The sequence below is a fragment of the Pseudophryne corroboree genome, chromosome 4 (assembly GCF_028390025.1).
Source record: "Pseudophryne corroboree isolate aPseCor3 chromosome 4, aPseCor3.hap2, whole genome shotgun sequence".
In the NCBI taxonomy this organism is placed as follows: Eukaryota; Metazoa; Chordata; class Amphibia; order Anura; family Myobatrachidae; genus Pseudophryne; species Pseudophryne corroboree.
Genome location: NC_086447.1, coordinates 661,681,423 through 661,691,832, shown reverse-complemented (window position 1 = coordinate 661,691,832; position 10,410 = coordinate 661,681,423). Strand labels below are relative to the sequence as shown.

Genomic DNA, 10,410 nt, shown 5'->3' with positions numbered 1-10,410 from the left:
TGAATGTTTAATCAGAATTTAAAATGCATAATTGTGTAGTTCTAATAGCGGTTACATTTACTAGCACAGGCATTCTATCATGGGATGCAGGGTGTGCAGTGCAGGCCCATGAGTCTAGTGGCCCTAGCACTGCACGGGATGCGGTCAACATCCCGCTGGACGGTATCCCGGCGGTTGAAATACCGACACCGGAATCCCGACCGCCACAATCCCGACATATTCTCCCTGCGTGGGTGTCCACGACACCCATAGAGGGAGAATATAATAGTGTGCCGAGCGTAGCGAGGCACCATGCCCTCAGCGTGGCGAGCGAAGCGAGCCCGCAAGGGGCTGCGTTCCGCTCGCCACCCCTGTCGGGATTGTGTGGTCGGGATTCCGGCGTCGGTATTTCGACCTCCGGGATCCCGTCCAGCGGGATTACGTACTGATCCCCACTGCAAACCCTGCACCCAGGGCCAACCACTGTGCCTGCCAATGTGTCTCCGTATGCTTGTCCTTCCATGCTTTCTTTCTAGTAATCTATTCAGAAAGATGGTGCACCACAGAAGCTAGCAAATACTTTAGCATTATCAGGGCCATCTTAACAGCACTGTAGGCCCGTGGAAGAGCAATGCACTGGGGCCCCTAGACACCCATTCACAGAAACCAATAAAAAAAAATCTTAGCATGTCCCTCCTGCTCAGTCTTTCCACATGCTTCCATACAACGAATCTTTGTTAGCATTCTGATTTGTGGACAGCTCCAGCCATCCACCAATCAGCATGCAAACACCCATTCACTGTCTGGATGCAGGCTGAGAGGCAGGCAAAGAATTGTGCCTCGCTGATCTGATTCTGTAACCACCACCCGCCGCTGCTCGAAGGCCCCTAGAATTGTGGGGCCATAGGCAGCTGCCCAGTGTGCCTAAACGTTAAGAGGCACAAGTACAGGGAGCTGGTGCATTGTCGTATTTACGGGCAGACACATTTAGAAAGGTGTCGGGGGGAGGTTGTTTGCAACTCTTAATATGCCTGTTTACTAGCTTACTATTTTAGGACATACAGGTATAGACTTTGCTTAGTTATGAGCAGTTTGCTGTTGTGAATGAAATATGCCAGATGTTATATTGGGATTCTGATCCCCTACATTTGGACCGGTATGCAGGGCCGGTTCTGGGGCTCTGTGCGCCCTGGGCGGCAATAGGGGGCGTGGCTTCGTACAGGGGGCGTGGTCATCTACGCCCCCTGTACAGACTGAAATGATGTGCGGTGCACGATGACGTCATCGCGCACCGCACAGTAAAGGTCCTCTCCACGAAGGGAAACTAGACGCGTACGCGTCTAGTTTCCCTTCACAGCGGCAGCGGGGGGGGGGGGGCAGCGGCCAGCGGCAGCGGATCTTGCCCTGGTGCAGCGCCCTCCGGATGGCGGCACCCCGGGCTAAAGTCCTGCTTGCCCGTGGCAAGATACGCTACTGCCGGTATGGTGCAGTAAAAAAAAACAGTTAAATGTGAAAATGTGTGTCCTGCACATGATGTGTTGGATGGTTCCAATCAGGGCTTAAAGTGGAGCGGAACTGCTTCTGCCACTTCTAATTGAAGGTGGAACCAGTTCCGCCTCCACCTGGCCCCTAGTACGAAACATCTTGTCCCGGGACTGTGCATTTAAAAGTTGGCAGCAGCCACCAGCCAATCCTAGCTTGCGGACCGGCTGACAATTAAAAGAAAGGGAGTCTTTTTAAAAAAAAACTGTCATGAGCTCACGGACCGCCAGCTAATGAGAAGCTGCCAGTTGACTGGCTTCTCATTGGCTGGCGGTCCATGACTGGTGATTGGCACCAGATTAAAAGAGTGGCCTCTTCTTTTGATTGGCAGCAGGTCCACAGGAATGCTCTCTGCTTCTCCTCTATCCCAATCCCAGCGGGGACAGAAGTGTGTCTCAGGGGAATGACACTAGCAGGGGTTGAGATGGGGGAATCATATGCTAAATATGCTATTCAAACAAAATAAGCCAGACACTGTCTACTGGCTTATAAGGGCAGAACCATAACGAGCTTTCTTGATCCCTTTGCATAAATGTACAACTTTGTTTTATGGAAATGTATATGTAAGTATATATAAAAGAAAAAACATATCATATCTACAATTGAATATCTACAGTAAAAATTCTGAAGTTTATTCAAACTACATGGGTTCATAGGGGGAGAATTCAATTGCCAGTAAAGGGTGCTAATTCCTGTTGCCGCAGCATTTAAATGCTGGCAACGAAACCCTGTCTCGCACCCTTCACCCATACGATTCGCACCTGGATTTGCACAAAAGTGCTTGCAACCCCACTTTTGTACAAGATCCCACTGTCGTTAAGTGCAGAGAGTGCCGCACAGATTCAGCCAGCCAGACAATTCAACGAAAATGTAACCATAGACTCTATTACAAAGTTTGTTGATTAAAAGAATGGGTATTACCTCTAGGAATACCCATGGAAGATATCAGGCAGCATTGTGAACTTTCATCTATAAAATATGAGACGTCTTTACTAAGGCACTTTCATATTCAATATGAGGAAAACTATTCTCCTGAATTCAAAGGGACTATGGGGCAGATGTATTAAGCCTGGAGAAGTGTTAAAGCAGAGAAAAGTGCAAGGTGATAACGCACCAGCCAGTCAGCTCCTAACTGTCATTATTCAAATCCGTAATGATTGGCTGGTGCGTTATCACCTTGCACTTATCACTGGTTTATCACTTCTTTATCCCTTCACCAGGCTTGATACATCTGATGGCCCTCTAGTCTGCCCACATTAACTCAAGGTACTTCTAATCACTGCTGTGTTTACAAACTTACCTGTATATCAGTGAGGCTAAAGAGACATTTATATAAATTGAGGCCAGCGTCAAAGGGGCAATCATCTTAATCCGTGAATGGTATATGAGTGATTGTCTTTGGCTTACATGTATGTTCAGACACCTTACATTGATAATTTTTTGCTTTCATGTATGTTCAAATTAGTTAAGTTGCACTGCAAAAGTATACATATAAAACCATCTAAAAATAAGCATTTAGTGTAAATATAAAAGCATACTGTATGATGTTACAATTAGCTGTTGCTAAATCTAAACTGGTGCCCTCATCTTCCCAGGGTAATGACCCCCATCACCACAATAATATGATAAGAATGAATCTGCCTATCAGTAATACCTGGTACAGTAATTGATAGCATGATAATTATTATGTCCAGTAAAGCACATTTCATTATTTTGATTTTAGTTGTTTTTTATCTACTTAGAAACAGCAGATTATTGAATTTATTAACCTCTATACTGTCAATAATTTACAGCACTCTGTAAAATGTCTGTGCATTCTAAATAAAAGATCATCATCCTATATCATCCATAACAAAAGGTTAACGCTGCTCTTCACCTCTATAGGGGGATATTCAAGTGTTTTGTGTGCTGGCGGCCACTAGATTGAGCCCAACAGAGTATTGATCCGTTCGGGTGCGCACAGCCGCCGGCGCTGACATTACTGTTATGTTGTTTCATCATATTGATTGGCTGGTAACTAGTAATTAGCATAATAGCACATAACTGTCCTCAGTCTTACTACCGCAAGGCAATGGCAGGAAAGCTTCTGTCCTAGAACACAAGTATAAGAAACTTTTAAATATATTACAAATGTAGGAATTTTATTAAACGTATTTCTGTGATACAATATGCCATATATTTTGCCTAATTTGTCTGAAGTCACCAATTAATAATTTTAAACTAAACATGTAGAACAGACTAGTATAAGTGGGTGGTCCTCAGTATGCCGACTGACGGGATCCCGGCGCACAGTATACCGGCGCTGGGATCCCGACAGCCGGCATACCGACACTTATTCTCCCTCGTGGGGGTCCATGACCCCCCTGGAGGGAGAATAAAATAGCGTGGCGCGCGTAGCGCACCACCGTGCCCGTAGCGTGGCGAGTGCAGCGAGCCCGCAAGGGGCTCATTTGCGCTCGCCACACTGTCGGTAAGCCGGCGGTCGGGCTCCCGGCGCCGGTATGCTGGTCGCCGGGAGCCCGACCGCCGGCATATCGTAGTGAACCCGTATAAGTAAACCCAGTACTTATGCAAGGTAACTGAAAGATGGTAACAACACACAAGAATCTGTTCTTCAAAGGCTGAAGTTTCCATCTCTCTATGTTGCTTTCACGCCCACCTCACAGTCTCCTAACAGCTCTGTTAAGTCTTGTGTCAAACAGTTGTCTCTTCCGTGTGTAACTTTCATAATATCAAAAGCCTGAAAAACAGTAAGATATAATTAAACAATGTGCAATAAGAAGAATAGCTACAAATACATTAACTTTCAAAAGCCAAAATAAATCAATACATTTGGTTTATGTGAACAGCTCAATTCAATATTACAAAGCTAATACATGTCTTCTATTTAAACTTTGAACTACTATATAATTCTCACACTGCATTGGCAGCCACCTGGGAATTAGATAGTAATCAACAGGTATGCGTTCTCAGGTATAGTACATGTCTTATCATCTTTACATTACAGTATAGCTATGGCAATACAAGTAAAGTCTAAACCCAAAACAATACAACCACAATTCAAGAGTTGTATACTGTCCACATACCATTTGTGTACTATGCATTTCCTTGGGTCAGAGTATGGCCAAACGATGCAGAGTTCCTGCTAGACCAGTGTGGGCTATATTGCTCAGTCTATGGTAGCCTAGTGGAATTACAACCATTAATACAATGTGTATCCCCTAATACTACAGCGTGGCCATATATTGTCCAGTCCTGGTGTTTCAGTTTAGCTATATATTCCAGTGATATAGTTCAGTGATAATAATTACACCATCCAGGCTCCAATGCCATACCTACAGCACTCCTGCAGTTAATCAGAGTTTAGTACAGAACTAGTGTAACACCTGAAGGTTTGGGTTGGGTTGAGAGGCTGGAGCTTAAGCAGCTGGAGTGTGGACTGAGTGCAGATGCTTAATTCAACTCCTCCTCATGGAGTGGTGTGCACAAAAAGGAACGTAGGTTAGTGGACTTCATGAGAATTGTTGGTGCTCTAGCAGTGGCTAGACTGAAGGAGTGAAAGAATAAAAGAATAACTTTTTATACTGCAAAGTCTTTTGGACTTGAGTCCCAGCTGGAAGCAGGTAGCAGTAACTGGATGCAGAAACAAGCTGGAATACTGGAACTGGACTACAACAATTACTAGATCAACAGAAAAAACTACTTGTACAGCGCCTCACCCAAATATATGAATATGTGAACCGAAACAACAATATAAATAACAATATATATAAATATAAAGAAACTCCTGAGACACTGCGCTTGCCACAAACCACTATGTGAAGATGGATGAAAATACTGGAAAACAACAAAAGTGGCCGCGCTGTGTGTCAGAAGTTTTGTAAATACAGAGAGCACAACGTGTATGAAAGGTTTAAATATTTAATATCATAAAAGACAATCAATTAATAAAATTGAATGCACACCTATAGCTGTCTCAGGTGATGAATCAAATCCTATTCAACAGTGCTAAGAAGAAAGATGTAAGACGAATGAGCACAGTTCCAGATAATATGCTCTATCATTCACCGGATAGATAATAATGCATGTAATACCTCTCCAGAATGGGCTGGTGTATATTAGCCAAGCGTCACCGGCTAATGATTCCTGCGTTGCCCACTGCACTGCACAGATGAGAGGATTTATCGAGTACCCGGTGTTAGACACCTGCCTTCTGCACACCTGGTCCAGGTGAACAATCCCTGTGCAATTCACATCGCTGCATCCTTACCAGCGCTCACCGACTCACTATTACAAGAAGCCGCATTTCATCTTACCGCTGCGGCTCGTTACTCTTCACTACTTGGGAGAGTTTCATTAAGGTTCTGCAGTCTATAGTAAAAATGCAATATATAAATGCTTCCGCAACTCCTTGTGGCATGAATCCCGTACTTTTCTTAATGACCCCCCAATTTTCAGACTTTGCATATTATATACAGTATATGGCTTTCTCCATTTAAATCTACTGTATGTCAGTACAATTATTATTATCCATTATTATTATTATCTTTTTTTCTGATCTTATGATTTGTGTTCATATATTGCTATGTAGTTATTCTAATTACTGTATTGTCACATGTTTAAGCTTCAATAAAAGTTAAAAAAAAAAAAAAAAGGTATACAATTTTACTCCTCTAGGGCATAGGTTCTCAAACTCAGTCCTCAGGACCCCACACAGTGCATGTTTTGCAGGTCTCCTCACAGAATCACAATTGAAATAATTAGCTGCTCCTGTGGGCCTTTTAAAATGTGTCAGTGAGTAATTAATACACCTGTGCACCTGCTGGGTTACCTGCAAAACATGCACTGCGTGGGGTCCTGAGGACCGAGTTTGAGAACCTCTGCTCTAGGGTTAGGGCAACCTGAGTGATACACCATACAGCCAAACAAAATATATACCAAAAGAGACGATGGTACACCTGGACATACTTTCATCTCATAATCAATACCTAATAATAATACAAATAATAATAATAATGATACCATAATCAAGTGAAGACCTAATTTTCACATTCATTTTTTTTCCAAATTACTGTTTTTTTGGTCTTTATTTCTGAAATTTTCTGTCTCCTCAATCCTTTTAGATTTTTTGATTCTCTCTGTCTGACTTTCAGATGTTTGTACAGATTCACTGTGAATGTTGGCATATAATGTTGTTTAAAGGAGTTCTGTGCTGGTCCAATTATTACTGGAAAAATCGGGGTATATTTACTAAAGCTTCTACAAATAAAAAGTGGTGATGTTGCCCATTGCAACCAATCAGATGCTGGCTGTCATTTCTCTGTTGCATCCTAGAAATAATAGGCAGAATCTGAATGGTTGCTATGGGCAACATCACCACTTATCATTTTTAGAAGCATTAGTAAAGTTACCCCATCCACTCCCAAATCCAGGAAGGAAATAATTGTCACCACTGGAGTGTTCTGCCTGTGTATATCGGCTTTATCTAGGCATCAAATAATGACAAGTGGAAATGTAGCGGCACTGGGAATGTGATGGATTAGTTCCTAGTAGAGATGAGCGGGTTCGGTTCTCAGAGAACCGAACCCCCCAAATGGATTAGTTCCTAGTAGAGATGAGCGGGTTCGGTTCTCAGAGAACCGAACCCCCCAAACATCCTGTTCCGAGCCAGTTTCCAAGTCCGGCTCAGGACTACCCGCCAAACTCGGAAACCAGAACAAGGCAAAAGGTCAGATTCTTGTGGGTTTTGGATTCCATATAAACAGCGGCGCATCACCGCCATTTTCACTCTGGACTTGGAGAGTGAGGGAGACAATCCTCTGTCTCCCTCGGTGGGTGGTGGCATTGGGTGGGTTCAGCGTGTGCTCTCTAGGGGTGCTGTCCTGTCACTGTGATGTTAGGGGTGCTGTCCTGGCTGACACTGGTGTTTCATATGCTGTTAGGGGTGCTGCAGCTGTACATGGGTGTTGTTGCTGTCCTGGCTGTCACTGTGTTGTACAGGGGGCAGAAGCACTGTCCTCCTGTATGCAGTGAAAATACAGGGGTGCTGTCCCTGTCTTGTATGCTGTAAAAATTCAGGCGGTGCTGTTGTTAAAATAAATGTTCACTGGTCCTGTCTTGTATGCTGTAATAATTCTAGGGTGCAGTAAAATAAATGTACACTGGCCCTGTCTTGTATGCTGTAATAATTCAGGGGTGCAGTAAAATAAATGTACACTGGCCCTGTCTTGTATGCTGCAAAAATTCTGGGGTGCAGTAAAATAAATGTACACCGGCTTTGTCTTGTATGCTTTAATAATTCAGGGGTGCAGTAAAATTAATGTACACTGGCCCTGTCCTGTATGCTTTAATAATTCAGGGGTGCAGTAAAATAAATGTACACTGGCCCTGTCTTGTATGCTGCAAAAATTCTGGGGTGCAGTAAAATAAATGTACACTGGCCCTGTCTTGTATGCTATAAAAATTCTGAGGTGCTGTTGTTAAAATAAATGTACACTGGCCCTGTCTTTTCTGATGTAAAAATCCTCGGGTGCAGTGAAAATCAGAGTACACTGGTCCTGTATGTTGTAAAAATACAGGGGTGCTGCTGTTAAAATAAAAGTACACTGTTCCTGTATGCTGTAAAAATACAGGGGTACTGTTATTAAAATACAAGTAAACTGGTCCTGTATGCGTAAAAATACAGGGGTGTTGCTGTTAAAATAAAAGTACACTGTTCCAGTATGCTGTAAAAAATACAGGGGTGCTGCTGTTAAAATAAAAGTACACTGGTCCTGTATGCTGTAAAAATACAGGGGTGCTGCTGTTAAAATAAAAGTACACTGGTCCTGTATGCTGTAAAAATACAGGGGTGCTGCTGTTAAAATAAAAGTACACTGGTCCTGTATGCTGTAAAAATACAGGGGTGCTGCTTTTAAAATAAAAGTACACTTGTCCTGTATGCTGTAAAAATACAGGGTGCTGTTTTTAAAATAAAAGTACACTGGTCCTGTATGCTGTAAAAATACATGGGTGCAGTGAAAAGAAATGTAGACTGGCCTTGTCTTGTATGCTGTAAAATTATAGGGGTGTTGTGAAAATACAGGTGTGCTGGCACTGTCTGCGGAAAAAACAACTGTGCGTTCAGAGATATCACAAATCCCCAAGGAGAGTCCAAGTGTGTCCGCGGTTGCAATGTCTAGGACTGACCTTCAAAACACTGAATGGGAAGAGGAGGCTCCTACCAACATTTGCACGCCCTCTGCAAGTACTGGGAGGACCAATGCTAGTCCAGTTGCTGATATTGAGATTGAGGATGTCACTGTAGAAGTACACCAGGATGAGGAGGATATGGGTGTAGCTGGCGCTGCAGAGGAAGTTGACGATGAGGATTCTGATGGTGATGTGGTTTGATTGAATAAGGTACCAGTGGACACAGTTGTTGGTCATGGGATGAAAAAGCCCATTGTCATGCCTGGGAAAAATACAAAAAAAAAACACTTCTTCGTGTGGAATTATTTCTCCACAAATCCGGACAACAGATGTCAAGCCATCTGTTGCCTTTATCAATCCATAATAAGTAGGGGTAAGGACATTAACCACCTAGGAACATCCTCCCTTATATGTCACCTGTCAGCGCATTCATCGGAAGTCATTGTCAAGTTCAGAAACTTTGGGTAATAGCGTAAGTCATTGTCAAGTTCAGAAACTTTGGGTAATAGCGTAAGCAGTCCACTGACACCTAAATGATGTGGTTTTGTTTGAATATTATTTCTCTGTGAGGATTGGGTTGGGACTGTGGCTGAAACAAACTGGAATGACTGGTTTGTTAAAGTGTGCATGTCCTGTTTATACAACATAAGTGTGGGTGGGAGGGCCCAAGGACAATTCCATCTTGCACGTCTTTTCTTTACCACATCATTGCAGGTGCGCTGCCCTATATGGGGTGCTTCCCCTCTGCCCTATCAGTCCAGGGGTGCTGCCCTACTGCTGTTTAAGTCCAGGGGTGCTGTTGCCTGTCTGCTGTGCTGTGTAATTCTCCAGGGGTGCTGCCTATGCTGTATAAGTCAAGGGGTGCTGCCATATAATTTCAGGGGTGCTGCTGTACTTGATCCTAGGTTTTTTTTTAAATTGTGTATTCCATATTGTAAGTTTTTTAAAAACACCCCACCAAAAAAAAATAACAAATAAAATACAACAAACAATCATGGCAGATACAGTAGAGCATGCAATATGCAGACAGGAGTACTGTAAGACAATGTGTACCAAATAAAATTACAATACATGCCCAACAAAAACAGGATATATAAAGCACTCATCAGTATATCATTAAGCAATAAGAGCGCACAGGCGCCATGTGAGCTCACATATCAGGATAAAGTGAGAGTAACCTATAGCTGAGGAATATAGAGATACAGAGATAACTATATTGCAGACCATGAATAGAATAGGCATAGACTGAAGGAATATTGAAAAAAATATATATATAATTCCGGAGACATCTGCCATAAAACTAAACAGAATAAAACAAAAAATGAAAACAAAACCCTACAGTCTCTAACTAAATCAAAACAAAACCCCCCAAAACAAACCACCTCAGAACCACCCACCGTGTATAACCTAACCCCAACCTAGGTATACCTGGATCCCCATAACCCCCCCACCTAAACTACTTAACTTGTCTAAGCCCTAAAAACCCCCCCACCCGATCCCCAAAACGAGGATAAATAAAATAGATATATGACTGGGGCAACTGAAAAGATAATATCAAAGGGTCAAAATCTAAATATAGTAGAACTTCCACGTATAAACTTACATATGTGAACATAAAATATGAAGGATAGTGTTTGCTATACCCAATAGATATTCCAATGCGTATCTAGATATATAAGCTCTTAAATGAAAAATGTT

The 10,410-nt window shown here is 42.8% G+C and overlaps 1 protein-coding gene across 3 annotated transcripts in view; it reads right to left on the bottom strand.

The window, feature by feature from the left end:
- Positions 1-4,059: 4,059 nt before the first annotated feature.
- Positions 4,060-10,410, bottom strand: part of SMYD3 (SET and MYND domain containing 3) — a 1,661,405-nt gene continuing 1,655,054 nt past the window's right edge. For all 3 annotated transcript variants that reach the window (XM_063917806.1, XM_063917805.1, XM_063917807.1), the window contains exon 12: positions 4,060-4,261. In XM_063917806.1, coding sequence (XP_063773876.1) covers positions 4,160-4,261 — 102 coding nt within the window. In that variant the 3' untranslated portion in view covers positions 4,060-4,159. The remainder of the gene's footprint in view (positions 4,262-10,410) is intronic.